Genomic DNA, 16,868 nt, shown 5'->3' on the forward strand with positions numbered 1-16,868 from the left:
AGAGAGTACAGAATTCAAGTCTAGCCCCATGTCATCACACGGCATGCCCCCAAAGAGGAAGGACTTTTGTGAATTTATGAGAAAGTTTTTTCTAGAAATTAATGAACACTCAGTAGTAAATAAATTTGTTATTTGGGACTCTATGAAAGCCTATTTAAGAAGACAAATAATGTTACACATCTAAAATAAAGAAGGAATATTTGAAAGAAGTAGATCAATTACACAAAGATATATTGTATTTAGAAAAGGAATTGCATGTTCATAAAAATAAAGAGAAACAAGGATTATTGGAATCAAAAAAATGAAACTTAATACAATACAATCTTATAAAGTAGAAAGAGATGTACTGCACATACAACAGAAATATTATGAATTAGGAGATAGAGCCCATAAAATTTTAGCTTGGCAACTCAAAGTGGAGCAATTATCAAGAACAATAATAGCAACAAAAAGAGAAACTGGTCAAATTACATACAAAACGCAAGAAACTATTGATGATTTTAGGAATTTTTATAAACAATTAGATCAGTCTGAATCTTTAAAGGAAGAGGAAAAAAATAGATGAATATCTATCACAAGTTACATTGACAGAATTAAATGTCGATGAAAAAATGAAATTATCCAATTCATTTACTGATGTTGAAGTTCGATGTTTTTGCCAAATAATAAAGCTCTGGGAGAGGATGGTTTCTCTCCAGAGTTTTTTAAGAATTTAAGTTGTTAATTCCTGTTTTTAATGGGACTTTTGGATCAAATGAGAGACTCTAATGACTTACCAAAATCTTTTAAAACAGCATTAATAACAGTTATTCCAAAAAAAGGGAAAGATCCTTTATTACCATCCTCCTATAGACCGATATCATTATTAAAGACAGATTATAAAATTGTACCAAAATTATTAGCTAATAGATTAACTAAATATTTACCAAAATTAATAAATATGAATCAGACTGGTTTTATTAAACATAGAAGATCTGCGGACAATATAGTTGAATTTATGTTTATTAAATGTAGCCCTGAAAAATACCAGCAGTAGTGGTGGCTTTAGATGCGGAAAAAGCGTTTGATAGACTAGAATTGGACCTTTTTTTTATTTAAAGCATTGAATGTTTTCAGAATTCCAAATGATTTTATAAATTGGATAAGAGCTTTGTATAACCATCCAAAAGCTAAGGAGGTCACGAATAGGCAAATATCTAAACCTTTTCCATTAGAAAGGTCATCTAGACAAGGATGCCCATTATCACCATTTTTATTTGCATTGGCTATAAAATCATTGGCAGAAGTGATAAGAAGAAATAATGAGATCAATGGTTTTACAATAGAAGATAGAGAACATAAAATAAACTTGTTTGCAGATGATGTTACATTATATCTTACAGAACCAGAAATATCATTGAAGAAAATAAATGTACGATTAGCAGAATATGGTTTGATATCAGGTTATAAAGTCAATGTAGGAAAGAGTGAAGTGAGGCCTGTGAATGATGTGGACTATACATTAAGTAAGCAGGTGATGAATTTTAAATGGAAAAGGAAGCAATTAAATATTTAGGTATTACTATTGATAGAAATTTAAATAATTTATTTAAATTGAATTATCTACCATTACAAAAATATTCAATTAAGATTTAAAGAGATGGAAAGATTTATCAATAACTTTAATAGGAAGGATAAATTGTATAAAGATGAATATTTTTCCTTGGTTGCAATATTTATTTCAGTCATTACCTATTCCTATACCAATGAAGATTTTCAAGAATTAAATAAAAGTGTAAGAAAATTTATTTGGCATGATAAAATGCCAAAGATAGCTTTGTAAAAATTAACTTGGAAATTTGATCAGGGAGGATTACAGATGCTGAATTAAAAAAATTATTATAAAGCAGCTCAATTAAGATTTCTATCCTGTTATCAAATTTGCGGAGAAGACAGCATGGGTACACATTGAAATGAATAATATAGGAGAAACTAATCCATAACATTTTTTGTATAAATGGAACAAAGAACTTTTGAAAGGAGTACCAATAGAAAACATTTATTCAAGATATGGAATGAAATTCATATACAAAAAGGAATTAAGAACTACCAAATAGCTAAGATGATGTTAAAGCAGAATCCACTTATTCCTTTTACTTTAAATATTCTTTTCTTTGATATCTGGCACAATAACAGGATAAAAAGGATAAAAGATTGCTTCTTATGTTCTTTTTTCTTGACTTTTGAACAAATAAAAGAGAAATATACCAAATAAAACTATTTGTTCATACTATCATCTTAAATCATATTTAAAAAAGAAATTAGGCGTGAATTTTAGACTTCCGGAACAGAGCCCATTTGAGTATTTCATAATTTATACATTTATTGAGAAATTTATTACTAATAATAATTTATTACAATTACAAGACAATGCAGAAAAAGGTACTATTTAAGTCAAAAGAAAAGATGGGAAAAAGATTTAAATATTTAAATTTTAAATATACAAATTCATGATTAGGCCTGGTCAAGATTGTGCCAGGAGAGTGTAACTAATACAAGTAATGTTAGATATCAAATGGTAAAATATAATTTTTTACATCAATTATATTACACTCCGTATAAATTACATCGACTCAATTCTAATTGTTCTGACAAATGTTTCAGATGTAACAAAGAAGCAGGAACATTATTACATGAAGTTTGGTTTTGGGAAAAAGTGGGAAAAATTTGTATATATTATTGGGACAAATTATGAAAATACAGATATCAAAAAGATCCCAGAATATTTTTGCTTGGTGATTTATATGACATTGATACTAAATTGAAGTTAGACAAATAGCAACAAAAATTTTTGAGTGTAGCAATAGTGGTGGCATGGAAATGTATGGCAGTAACATAGAAGACAGATAATGTTATAAGGATGGATGGATGGCATACGGAAATTCAAAATTGTATACAATTGGAAAAGATTACTTATAATTTAAGAAATCAACATGAGAATTTTTATATGATTTGGAAACCATATATGAATTTCATTAGTAAGAGTCCATCCACATCATCCATAACACCCAATCCTCCCAACTAATATGTACAGGATAGAATAATATGTTAGGAATATATGAATAGTGAATGCTAAATAAATTCAAGTGTTTTCACTTTTTTCTCTCTTTTCTTTTTCTTTGTGGGAGGGGGAGGGGGGATAAAAGAAAAAAATTTTTTTAATTATATTGTATTGTTATATGATGTACATGTATTGATACAAATAAAAAATAAAATTTTCCAAAAAAAAAATCTCTTCACTGAACTCAGAGGCACTTCAAAGCTGCATGCTTGATCACCTGATCTATTCTGTATACACTAATAATTGGGTAGCCAAGTTTGGCTCCAACATAATCTATAAAGTTAATGAACCTTTGGCCAAATAACTTCTACTTTGATTAAATGCTTTGAGAGGTTAGTCATGGTCAAAATTAACATGTACCTAAATAAAGATGTGGTCCCATTGCAATTTTCCCACTGTCACAATTGTTCCACAGCAAAAGCAATATCACTGGCTCTCCACTCAGCTCTGGATCACATCCACAACAGCAACACAAACATCCAGCTACTCTTCATCAATTTCATCTCTGCCTTCAACACCATTATTCTCTCACTACTGTTAAACAAGCTCCAACATGTCCATTGATTACACCTCAGTGGTCAACACTATCTTATATTCCTGCAATGGACTGCAGTTTGAAAATAAAAGTCCTGATGAACTGCTGATGTATATGACAGAGCAAAGCCTGGTAATGAGGGGGTGCTCAGACATGGGCAAAGTGTTTGCAACTTGCATCTTAGTGTATACCACATTACTTCACTATTTGAATATTTTTAACATTGAAACAAAAACTATATGGTCTAAATGTTTCAGAAGTTTTGATTGAATCTTTCTGTTAACATCACAGGTGAATTTCCAATGATATAGAGTGCATTACTCAGTGATATTCAAATTATTTTTTTTATGGTGCAATCATGGTTAGGGTGCATCTAACGGTAGTTTAAATGGTAACAGGTCAAAAGGATTGGAAAGGGAGCTGAGGGCAAGAATGGCTCCCAAAGGGCCTCAGGCACTGAAGTCTTCCTGATTGTATCAGAGGTTTGCCTTTGGTGCTCGGGTTGCCAATGGATAGAGCAGGAGCCTGTGAGGCTGCAGAAGTGCTGGAGGTGAATCTACCGACACTTAGTGACTTTGAAGCAACTCTCTTTTGCTTCTTTCTCTTACGCAAGGGATGCTGGGCAATACTAACGGTGACTTTTTTGTCTAAAGGAAATTACATGTTATATTACATTTTCTGATTTATTACATGACAATAAAAGAATCTGGAATCTTGATAAAGAACCAGTATGAATCATTCATTTAAAAAGATTTAAGATGGCAGTTTCATTATTTCTGGGGTCACTTTTAATTTGTGTTTGTTAACAATTTTGATTTAGGCCCAGAGCTCAGGTCACAACATCCTGCAGGCTACATCCTTGATTCAGGCCCAGAGCTCAGGTCACAACATCCTGCAGGCTACATCCAACCTTTAGGACAGGTTTGTCTATCTCCCTATCTCATAGCCCCACTTCTGTTCCGTCTGGCCATTTTCCATGACAGGTTTTCTCAGGAATTCCCAAGACAGCCCCACCTCCCTGAAATTAGTGGTCTATGACATGATCATCAGAACTACATGAATGTGAAAGCTCCAAATGAAGTCCAAAGTAGGACTCAATTCCACCAGTCTACTAGGGACCCAGGGACATATCTGAAGCTATGTCCCATCTCCAATAGACTGCTAGAGACTAGGGACCTGAAATACCTTTTGGGGCCCAATCCAATCATCTGGATTTTTACTTTCCACTCACATCCCACTTTAACTATTCCCTATGCCATAGGTGCTCTGTGATTAGTAAGGGATTGCTTAAGGTGGTACGTGGGTGGAAAAAAAGTATGAAAATCACTGGTTTAATCATACTTAATTGACTCGTTATGTGTATGGTTTCATAACTCCAAAGGAAATGGGACAATGACACTTTTTCTCAAGCAAAATATTTCAATAACAATTGGGTCTAGAGCAGTGATTCTCAACTTTCCCACTCACATACCACCTTAAGCTATCCCTTACTAAGAGCATTGATGGCATAGGGATTACTTAAAGTGGTATGTGAGTAGAAAGAAAAACATTGAGAACCACTGGACTAGATTCTATCTAGTTCACAACCCAGGTGTGCACAGGCCTGTCGCATAAAGGAATTGAGTATAGGTCTATTTACTTTTATGAAGACACAGACCAGAAAGAAACAATCTGTTTCTGTATTATAACTTGTATCAATTTGTGTTCAATCCAAAAATTGAACAAAACCCTGCTCACTTCTTTCAAATACCACAAATGTTTAAAAATACATTAATATTATAGAGATCTTGCTCAGGAGTTGAAAGATAGGAGTTTCTGTGCCATTTGTCGAAACCTCTCCTACAGTTCACAGGGCATGGAAAATAATAGATGACTAATACCCACATAATGACCTGCCAGTCACATTTTCATTTTCTTTTGCACAACAGGATTACTTTATAGTAAAGATTTAAATTAATTCTAGAACTAAAATACCAATTTCTTTCACTCATTCAAATGTATTAGATAAATTATAATACCCTCTACTGTCAAAGAAAATTGACTGGTATATATATCTATGTTATTGTACCTGCATTTTGTTTACATTGGGAAAATCACCGGCAGAGATATTATGCTCCTGCTGTATGCTAACATATATCTCTGGTAGTCTATTTATCATATCTCTTTTCTTTGCATCTTTTCCAAACATAGCTGGCATTTCCTTCTTTAAGTAACTGATGATGTATGCATGAACCTAGAAAACAATATAGATAATAATTAGCAAATCAATAATTGTATTTTAGATAATTTTCCTCCAACATAGGCTTCCATAAAATATGAAAATATCACCATTCACAGTACAAGATTCAATTTTCAAGATTAACATTCACTCCATGGCAAAAAGTTTTCCATGCACATACAGGTATACCCCACTTTACAAAAGTAGAGCGTTCCTATGAAACCTTTCATAAGCTGAAATGACATAAAGTGAAGACCCGTTTACTATTATTGAAGGCTATTTTCATAAAAATGAAAACCCAATCAAATCCTTTCATAAAAGCAAACACAGGTTTCTTCATAAAAGCAATTTTTTGTAAAGTGAGTAATCGTAAAATGGGGTATACATAGTAGGACCAGTCTAAGTGGCTTATACACAGGTTTCAAAGTCTCAGAATAAAATGGCAGAAGGACTATTTTAGGGACTATTATTGATGCCTTTCTCAAAACAGCCTTTGCTGTGGCTCACAAGGCTTTCATACATTGCTCAGAATGTAGCATTCAGTCTTCTTGCATTGGAAGAACAACAAAGATTTGGCAGAGCAAAGGTTATCTTTCACTGGATTTAAAGTCTTTGAGCAGCAGTTGATATTCATCTCACTATGTGTCCCTAGCACCAGACCATGGCTCCTAGTTCTATGGTGTTGGATAAGACCACTATCTTTTTACAGACCTTCTTGGCAAACACATTGCAGGAGATGGATGAGAGCATCTACCTGACACAGCTGCCTTTAGAATACAGAGTCATTGAGATTCCAGCTGTAGATCTGTGAAGGCTCTGGTGGGCAAACTCTTGATCACCAATACCCAAAAAAGAGAAAGATGCATATTTGTTACAGTCAGATAATGCAGGCTACTGCCAGATGACTTTACTCAGTCTATGTACGTTACTACTTTTTTTACACCATTATTCTTTTTCCCAAATACAAGAGCTTAAGTGACTCATTCAATGGAGGGACATTGTTTGGGGCCATACTGAGTGCTTCATGCACTTATCAGGTTCTTTCCTGCAAATGAGAGAGAGGACCATTTTCTGGTTCCTTCAAACTATATTCCCAACACCTTTAGTGAATGAGACATGACAATGTATCAGGAACAAAGTCATGCTTTTGCTGCTACTAACTCTAACCCAGGGCCAGTTCAAATTGGTCACCGATGCTCATTAATCTGAAATTGGATCCAGAGAGAAGACACCAATGACATGTACTGGGAAAGGCATTTATTGGTCACTTCTATCACCTAGGTTATGCCAATGTGAACAAACAAATGGAAGATGAGAAATTCCCTCACATTCAATCTATAAATTAGTTCTGAATTAAGCACTGGAATCAAAATAACTTGCCCCATTATGTGTGAACTCCTAGATTTAATGTGTAAAAGGCAGTTCTTCAATAACTCACCTTAATTTAAAAAAAATATTAATTCGGAGAAACAGCAGAGCAATAGGCCCTTCCAGTCCAAGAGCCCATGCCACCTGATTACACCCATGTGACCAATCACCCTATTAACCCTGTATGTCTTTGCAACATGGGAGGAAACCAGAGCACCTGGAGGAAGTGAGGAGAATATACAAACTTCTCACAGACAGCACTGGATCCGAACTTGGATCACTGACATTGTGATAGTATTGCTCCAACTGTGCTGTCCTTTAATCTTAGGCACGTTCCACAAATGAGTTTTAAAAAAAAATAGAATGTTTACTTTTTTTAAAATGTAGATTTATAGTGAAATATAGATGAATTCAATAGGTGAAGAAAATTATTCTCAGTGCTGACTGGTCAAGATTACATACAACTGCATTAAAATAATAAAATTATTTTCACCAATTCCACTAACAGCAAACAGTGAAAATGGAACAGAATTTCAGATTGAGGTGTTTGGGTGGGGTAATGTAGTGGGTGATCATCACATTCAATTGGACTCTATGACGAAAAAAAATCAAGTAGATAATGGGCCAGATTATCCAACCTCCTATTTGTCCTTATAGCCACATGTATGGCCACAAACACTGCCTTGTACCCTCCATGTCTTGTACCCTCCATGGTTATCTCTGATCATTACCAGGGTTTCCAATCCACTAGAACTTGTTCATGAAAATTATATACTATAATTTACATACGCTATTTTTAAAATATAAATATAAATAAATAAATAGATTTATATATATATATATATATATACACACACACACACATACATAATACATATGCTATAATTTGCATGGAAATAAAAAGTTTGAAAACCACTGTTTTAATCATACCTAATTGACTCATTATGTGCACAGTTTCATAACTCCAAAGGAACTGGACCAATGACCATTTTTCTGAAGTAAAATTTTTCAGTAACAATTGAGTCTAGAGCAGTGATTCTCATCCTTTCCTTCCCACTCACCTCCCACCTTAAGCAATACTTTACTAATCACAGAGCACCAATGGCATAGGGATTACTGAAGGAGGTATGTCAGTGGGAAGAAAAAGTTTGAAAACCATGATTAAACTGCTATAAGAACAATGTTGCAGAAAAGGTAGCCTGTAACGATTTAAAAAAAAATGAAAGTAGCTGACAAATGTCATCTTTTAACATATGCAAGTCTATCTTAAAATATGCAAAATGCTCTCTTCCACTGAAACCCAGATGTCTCTATGTCAATTTTTGGACTCTGGGTGTAACATGCAGCCTCTGCATCTACTGATAGACCTGACCAAATGTAGGAAATACCATCCTTGTGTGGTATGGTAACTGCAAAGAATCTGACTGGAAGTCAATTCAGAGTATCATCAAAATGACCAAGAAGATCACAGGGGCTCCCTTTCCTCTATTGACGACATTTACTGAAAGCATTGGTTAAATAGGGGTCAAAGAATTACGGAGGACTCTTTCCATCCACCACACAGCATCTTTGACCCATTACCATCAAGGTGAAGCCACAGGAGCATCAGAATCAGGACAGCCAGGCCGGGAAATAATTTTTTCCTGCAGGCTGTGAGAATTATGAACAGCATCCTGCAATTGTGTAAATCATCCCAAAATGTTCATATTTATTTTAAATTAAATAAATATGTACTGTATATATGTGATTATTATATAATGTGTATTGTGTGTATGTATGTGGATCATGGTCCAGTGATTCTGTAATGTGCCTTTCTTGCTGTACTATGTATGATATGTTCAGCTCAACTGATCACAAAACTACCTTTATCACTGTATCTTGTCTGGCGTTATTTATCTTTCTCCTCTTTCCTTTCTATTTCCCTCTCAGTCTTTATTATATCTAGAACTGTGCACAACTCACTATATATGTCCTACACAGGCAACTGCATGCTTAAAAGATGTTTACTGCTTATGAAGTCTACAAATAAATTCCAGTGTAATGTTAGTATTTTTATTAGCTTTGGTAGTCTGTTATTTTCAATGATTCACCAGTTTCCCTAAACCTCTTAGCTCTTTTATTCAATTTTTATTTTATTAGGTGCAATAAATTTTGCTTCTATACTTCATTGCTCAATGCCAACTATGTCGACTTAGTTTTGCAACACTGGCAAATTTATAATAGATTTATACATCCCTACTTTTGGAGACATTTTGTACTTACATCAATCAATTTTTCTGCAAGTGTCAGCATAATGTGCAGGTAACATTTTTGGTTGCATTATGAGGCTCGGGGATTAATTAGCCTTTAATGGAGATGGAATATAGAAGGGAGAAAGAGAGCCTAGTGGCTTCATGCCTGGAAAAAAAACCCCTCTCTCAATGTCAACAAGTAAAATGAGCAGGTCGTAGACTTCTGGAAGGAGTGGAGCCTGTTATTCCTAGAATTATATTCCTATCATATCCAAAGTAAATTCCACAAAGCTTTTGGCTAAAATAAGTTGTCAGACATAAAAGTATCATTCCAGAAAACTCAAAAGAGCAATGAATTAGTATCCCATCATAAATAGAAAGATGACATTAAATTATAATGGTGTACATGACCTTGCAGTTGAGACTTAAAGCCTCAGGCATGACCACAAAGTACATCCTCAGGATACAAGTGACATAAATATAACACACCCTTCAAATCAGGTTATGTCAAGGCCACTATGTGTGTGGTATTTCTATGAGAGTGTTCAATAAAAATGTACACTAATGCAAGCTATAGTTCCAATCTTACTGCCTTAACAGGAGGAGGGTATTCAACTTATCACATATAACTGAATTGGGATTGCCAATAGCTCACATGCAACTATGAACCTCATTCACAAAATCAATTTCTTAACTCCATATGAGAAGACAAACTATCTACATTTTTCATAAATCCACTAATTCCCAGTTACCTCGAATATATCTCTTCTCACCCTGTATCTGTAAGTATTCTATTCCTTTCCCTCAATTCCTCCGTCTCTGCTGAATCTGCTCCAAGGATGAGGCCTTCAATTTCAGGACATCTGAAATGTCCTCCTTCTTCAAAAAATGTGGTTTCCCCTCTACTGCCTTCACATACATCTCCACTATTTCCCACAGATAAGCCCTTGCTCCTTCTGCCCCCAAGATGCAACTGGGATGGGGGTTCCCCTTGTTCCAGCCTCTGCATTCAACATTCTCTGCAATTTCCACTACCTAAAATAGGATCCCATTACCAGACACATTTTCACCTCTCCTTTCTGCTTTCCGCATGAATTGCTCCCATCTCTTTTCACCAATTCCCCCCTTGGTACCCACCTGTGTGACCACAAAAAGTGCTACATCTGCACTTAGACCTCTTTCGTTACCATTACTCAAAGCCCCAAACAGCCCTTCCAAGTAAAGCAACACTTCACTGTGAATCTGTGGGGGTTGTTCACTGCATCCGATGCTCCTAATGCTGCCTTTGCTACAATGGGGAGATTGGACGTAGACTGGGAAATTGTTTCTTAAGTACCTTCATTCTGTCCACTGCAACAGCAAGGACCTCCCAGTTACCCAAATATTTCACCTTTGCTGCACGGACATGTCTGTCCATGGCCATATATACTGCCAAACCAAGGCTACCTGCAAATTGGAAGAATATTCCATCTCAGCAGTTTCTAACCTGATGGGATCAATATCAACCTCCAATTTCCATTAACCCCCTCCCCCAGTCTCCATCCTTCCCTAACCCTCCATCTTCTTTCCTCCAGCTCCCCACTCCATTCCCTTCTCCTATCAGAGAGCTATCCAACTCCTCTGCACTCTCCCCCAACACTTCTCATCTTCTTTCTCTTCTACCCCCCCCCTCACATGTATCCACCTATTATCTTTTGCCTGTTAGCCTGTGGTCTTCCCCCTACCCCACTCCTCCTCTCACCTTTTTCCTTCAGGCATCTACCTGTTTTCTCATATTCCTGAGCAAGGGCCAGGCCCAAAACATTGATTACCTTCTAGTTCCTATGGATGCTGCATGACCTGCTGAGTTTCCTCAGCACTTTTGTGTTCTGCATTAGACCCCAGTATCTGCAGATTCTCTTGTTTAATCCCTTTACTCTTAATTCCATGGTTATCCAAAAATCTATGTTGCACCTCTATTGAAGAAGGGCTGCAGGGTAAAGCCTGGGAACCACAGGCCAGTGAGCCTAACATCTGTGGTCAGTAAGTTAATAGAAGAAGATATTCATTTACCTCGATGGACATGAGCTAATTATGGATAGTCAACCCAGATTTGCAAGGATGATGGTGCAAGGTTGTTTTTCGAACTGGAGGCCTGTGACTAATGGTGTGCCTCAAGGTTCAATGCTCAGCCCATTGCTGTTTGTCATCTATATTAATGATTTATATGAAAATATACATTGCATGATTAGAAAGTTTGTAGATGACATTAAAATGTCTGGTATTGTAAATAGCAGAGGCATTTGCTTAAAATGTATGTCATTAATTAGGAATGGAAGCAATGGAAGTAATGCAAAGAAATGTGAGTGTTGCATTTTGGAAAGTCTAACGTGGGTAGGACCTACACATAAATAATAGGGTTCTGGAAAGTGTTATAGAGCAGAGAGGCTTGAAACTGGTGAAACTTGTCCATAGGGTTGTGAGTAAGACTTCTGGCACATTGGCCTTTGTCAGTCAGAAAGTGAGTGCAGATGTTTGGTCGGTGTGGGCAGGTTGGCCTATTGACCACAGGCTAACAGACATTTTGTATTTACATCAATCAATTTTTCTGCAAGTGTCAGCATAATGTGCAGGTAACATTTTTGGTTGCATTATGAGGCTAGGGGATTAATTAGCCTTTAATGGAGATGGAATATAGAAGGGAGAAAGAGAGCCTAGTGGCTTCATGCCTGGAAAAAAAACCCCTCTCTCAATGTCAACAAGTAAAATGAGCAGGTCATAGACTTCTGGAAGGAGTGGAGCCTGTTATTCCTAGAATTATATTCCTATCATATCCAAAGTAAATTCCACAGTTGTTTTTAGCTTTTGGCTAAAATAAGTTGTCAGACATAAAAGTATCATTCCAGAAAACTCAAAAGAGCAATGAATTAGTATCCCATCATAAATAGAAAGATGACATTAAATTATAATGGTGTACATGACCTTGCAGTTGAGACTTAAAGCCTCAGGCATGACCACAAAGTACATCCTCAGGATACAAGTGACATAAATATAACACACCCTTCAAATCAGGTTATGACAAGGCCACTATGTGTGCGGTATTTCTATGAGAGTGTTCAATAAAAATGTACACTAATGCAAGCTATAGTTCCAATCTTACTGCCTTAACAGGAGGAGGGTATTCAACTTATCACATATAACTGAATTGGGATCGCCAATAGCTCACATGCAACTATGAACCTCATTCACAAAATCAATTTCTTAACTCCATATGAGAAGACAAACTATCTACATTTTTTATAAATCCACTAATTCCCAGTTACCTCGAGCAGCCTCCTGTGCTTCTTTGGACAGAAAATTCCTCTAAGAGAAGCAGTTCTTCCTCATCTCAGTCTTAAATTTACTCCACCATATCTTGAGGCTATGTTCCCTAGTTCGAGTATCACCTGCCAGTGGAAACAATCTCCTTGTTTAATCTTATATATTCCTTTCATAATTTTTTACATTTCTAGAAGATTCTCCCTCATCCTTCCTAACTCTAGCAAATATAGACCCAGTCCTCTCCAAAACTCCTCATAATCTAACCCTCTTGTTTCCAGAATCAATCTAATGAACCTTCTCTGCCATTTCCACAGCTAGAATATCCTTTCTCAATAAGAACCGCAGAAATGCACACAGTTCTCCAGGTGTGACTTCATTAGTACCCAATGCAGTTGTAGTTGAACCTCTGCACTCCAATTCAATCTCTCTACCAATGAAAGCCAGCATTCTTATTCCCTCTTGATTACCTTCTCCATTTACAAACCAACCTTTTTTTAAAAATTCAGGTACAAACTCTCCAAGACTCGTTGCACAACAGCATGTTGATTTTTTTCACCATTTGAATAGTCATCTGATTTAATACTTTTTCTTCCAAAGTGGATGACTCACTGTGTCATACCCTTGCCTACTCAACCTGTTGAATTCTCTCTGCACATTCTATGTATTCAACATAATTTGATTTACCATTTAATTTAGTGTTATCAGTGAACTTAGATGTGCTACTCAGATGGTCCTCTCCTCAAAATCATCTATGTATATTGTGAACAATACTGATCGCTGCAGCACTAACCACTGATTGCCAACCTGGGAGACACCCATTGCTCCCAACTCTTCCTTTCATTGGTTAACCAATCTTTTATTTATGCACTCATATCTTATTTGGTAGTCTTTCATGCAGCAGCTCATTGAACATTTTAGAACAGAACATTACAGCACAGTAAAGGCCCTTTGGGCCATGATGTTGTACCGACCTATATTAACTTACTCAACAATCTAAACCTTTTTTTAAAAAAAAAATTTAAAAAAAAGGACAACTCTTCTTTTAATCAGCTCCAACTGCCGAGTCACCATTACAACCATTCCTTCTTGGAGCACGGCTCTTTTTTTCCATCTCTTGTCTCCTTAGAGATCGCAGTGGACTACGTCTCTGTTGAAACTGAGTAATTGGCAGCTCTTGAGCAAATGCTATAGCTTCCTTTGGAGAATCAAAGAACTTTGGTTGGCAACCATCTTGAAAAACCTTCAAAACAGCTGGATATCTAAAGGTTGCCTTGTAACCTTTCTTCCACAACAACTCTTTAGCAGGATTGAATTCCCGTCGTTGGAACATAACTTCTTGACTCAAAAAAGGGATATTAAATAATGAGGATGTTAGTTTAAGATGAAGTGAGTGTTGGGGGAGAGAACTGGATAGGCACTATTTCCTGAAAGTCATCTGCTACGTGTGAGTAATCTCATACCCATTTTTTTTTTTGGGAGTTACCGCATTGTGCGGTTTAGACGGGAGGGGGTATTTTTAACCTCCTACCCATTTTTTTTCCTTTTTTTTGTATTATTAGATTAAAGAGTGAAGGGTTTTTTTTTGTTTAAATATAAAAAAAAGCATAAGAAAGTATTTGATTGTTTAAAAAACTAAAAATTGATGTGTTTTTTTTGTAAAGTTTATTCAGTAGATAAGGAATATCTGAAATTTAAATGTGAATGGGATGGATACGTTTTTTAAAATATTTTTTCTTTAACTTTAAGGTGAAAGGAGTGGTAATTCTGGTGAATATTATTTTGCTATTTTAGTTATAGAACGAAGGGAATAATGGTGAAAGTTATAAATTGAATTGTACAATTCTTAATGAGGCTTGAATTTTGTTTGTGGTTTATGCTCCATTTGTTGAAGATATAGATTTCGTTGTAGATGTGTTTTTATTATTTGGATATCTGAATTTTAACATAATGATTGGGGATATTTAAATGTGGTATTGGAGCTTTTATTGGATAACTATTCAAGAGTAAAAGGGAAAAATGGTGGAAGAGTACTAAAATTGAATTGTACAATGCTTAATGAGGTTTGAATTTTGTTTTAAGATGGTGGTTTATATGACTAATATGATGATAGATGTGAAGTTAGTTGATATTTGGTGAAGGTTTATCTCTATAGAGAAAGTTTTTTTTTCATCTTTTTTTTCATGCTACAATTTTTTTTTAAGAATTGATTATTGTTTAAGAATTTTTGATAGATAATATAAAAAATTAGTAAAGTTAGTAAGTTTGAGTTAAATATATGTTTAATCTTAACTCCGTTTCTTAAATATATGCATTTAAGTTTGATTTAAATGTTTTTTAAGTCTGATATCTTAGTATTAATTACTTTTTTTTTGTTAGTATTTTAATCGGTTATGTTTTTGTTTTTTTTTGTAAGTGGGTTTTTTTTCTCACATATATTATTAACTTTATTAATTCTTCACTCTTTATTTTTTGGGGGGAAAGGAGGGGTTGGACTAATTTGAGTTGGGTTATTAATGTGTAATAATTATTGGGGAGGGTATAGTTTATTTAGATTACTGATATTGTATTGTAATTTTATTATTTTATTCTTAATTTTTTTAAAATGTAATCCTATATGTTATTCATGTTATAAAATCTTAAATAAAGTTTAAAAAAAACAATCTAAACCTTCCCTACCTCACACCCACACACCCATAACTGTCTTTTTTCTTGCATTCATGTGCCTCTCCAAGAAATTTTTTAAAATTTTCCTATTGTACCAGCTTCCACCACCACCCTGGCAATACATTCCAGGCACCTACTACTCTCTGTTTAAAAAAAAAACTTAGCCCTGACATCTCCCTTAAACTTGCCTCCCCTCATCTTATACAGATGATCTCTAGTATTTGCTACTGTCACCCTAAGAAAAGCTGCAGGTTGTCCATGCTTCTCATAATCTTACAGACCTCTATTAAGTCACTTCTCATTCTTCTTCATTCCTTTGTTAACCTTGCCTTATAAGACACATTCTCTAATCCAGGCAACATCCTGGTAAATCTCCTCTGTACTCTCTCTAAAACCTCCACATCTTTCCTGTAATGAGAGGACCAAAACTGAGCACAATATTCCAATTGTGGTCTAACCAGAGTTTCATAGAGCTGCAACATTACCTCCCAACTTTTGAACACAATCCCCATACTAATGAAAGTAACCATACCATAAGCCTTCTTAACTACCCTATCAACCTGCACGGCCACCTTGAGAGATCTATGGATTGAACCCCAAGGTCCCTCTGTTCTTGCACACTGTTAAGAATCCTGCCATTAACCATATACTCCACCTTCAAGTTTGTCCTTCCAAAATGTATCACCACTCTTATTCAGATTGAACTCCGTCTGCCTCTTCTCCGCCCATCTCTGAATCCTCTCTATATCTACAGCAACCTTCTTCACTATCCACAACATCTCCAACCTTTGTGAAATCTGGAAACTTCGTCTAGGTTGTTTATATTAAAAAAAATCACAAAGAACAGGCGTCTCAGATCAGATCCCTGCAGGATTCCACTTGTCAGTGACCTCCAGGCAGAATACATTCCCTTTACTATTACCCTCTGGTTTCTGTAAGCAAGCCAATTCTGAATCCACAAAGCCAAGGTTCAATGGATCTCATGCCTTATGACTTTCTAAATGAGTCTACCATGGGGGGCCTTGTCAAATGCCTTACTAAAATTCATATACACCACATCTAATACCCTACCTTCATCAGTTTCATTTGTTACTTCCTCAAAAAACTCAATTAGGCTCGTGAAGCACAGCCTGCCCTTCACAAAGCCATGTGGACTATTCCTGAGCAGACTATGTTTCTCTAAATGCTCATTAATCATGTCCCTTGGCCTTTCTGGAAGGCCAAGTATACCACAATTCAGGCTATGACCCCAGGCGAAGCAAACTCCCTCTATTCTGCTTGTCAAGCTCTGTGAAAATTTTATAAATTTGAATGAAGTTTCTATTTTACTTTAAATTCTAAAGAATGAAGGCCAAGTCTAATCAATCTTCCTTCATAAAACAAACCTGCTATTTCTTGAACTGGTCTATGAAGCACCCTTTGTAATTTTTGGTTGAGACCAAAACTGAACAC

At 35.5% G+C, this 16,868-nt stretch overlaps 1 protein-coding gene across 3 annotated transcripts in view; it reads right to left on the minus strand.

The window, feature by feature from the left end:
- Positions 1-16,868, minus strand: part of LOC138753825 (EH domain-containing protein 4-like) — an 89,049-nt gene that overhangs the window by 16,326 nt on the left and 55,855 nt on the right. For all 3 annotated transcript variants that reach the window (XR_011351448.1, XR_011351449.1, XM_069917264.1), the window contains one exon: positions 5,704-5,868. Coding sequence is in view for 1 of the 3 variants with exons in the window: in XM_069917264.1 (XP_069773365.1) it covers positions 5,704-5,868 (165 nt within the window). In the remaining 2 variants the exon portion in view is untranslated. The remainder of the gene's footprint in view (positions 1-5,703; positions 5,869-16,868) is intronic.

This window comes from Narcine bancroftii, chromosome 2 (assembly GCF_036971445.1).
Source record: "Narcine bancroftii isolate sNarBan1 chromosome 2, sNarBan1.hap1, whole genome shotgun sequence".
Lineage (NCBI taxonomy): Eukaryota > Metazoa > Chordata > Chondrichthyes > Torpediniformes > Narcinidae > Narcine > Narcine bancroftii.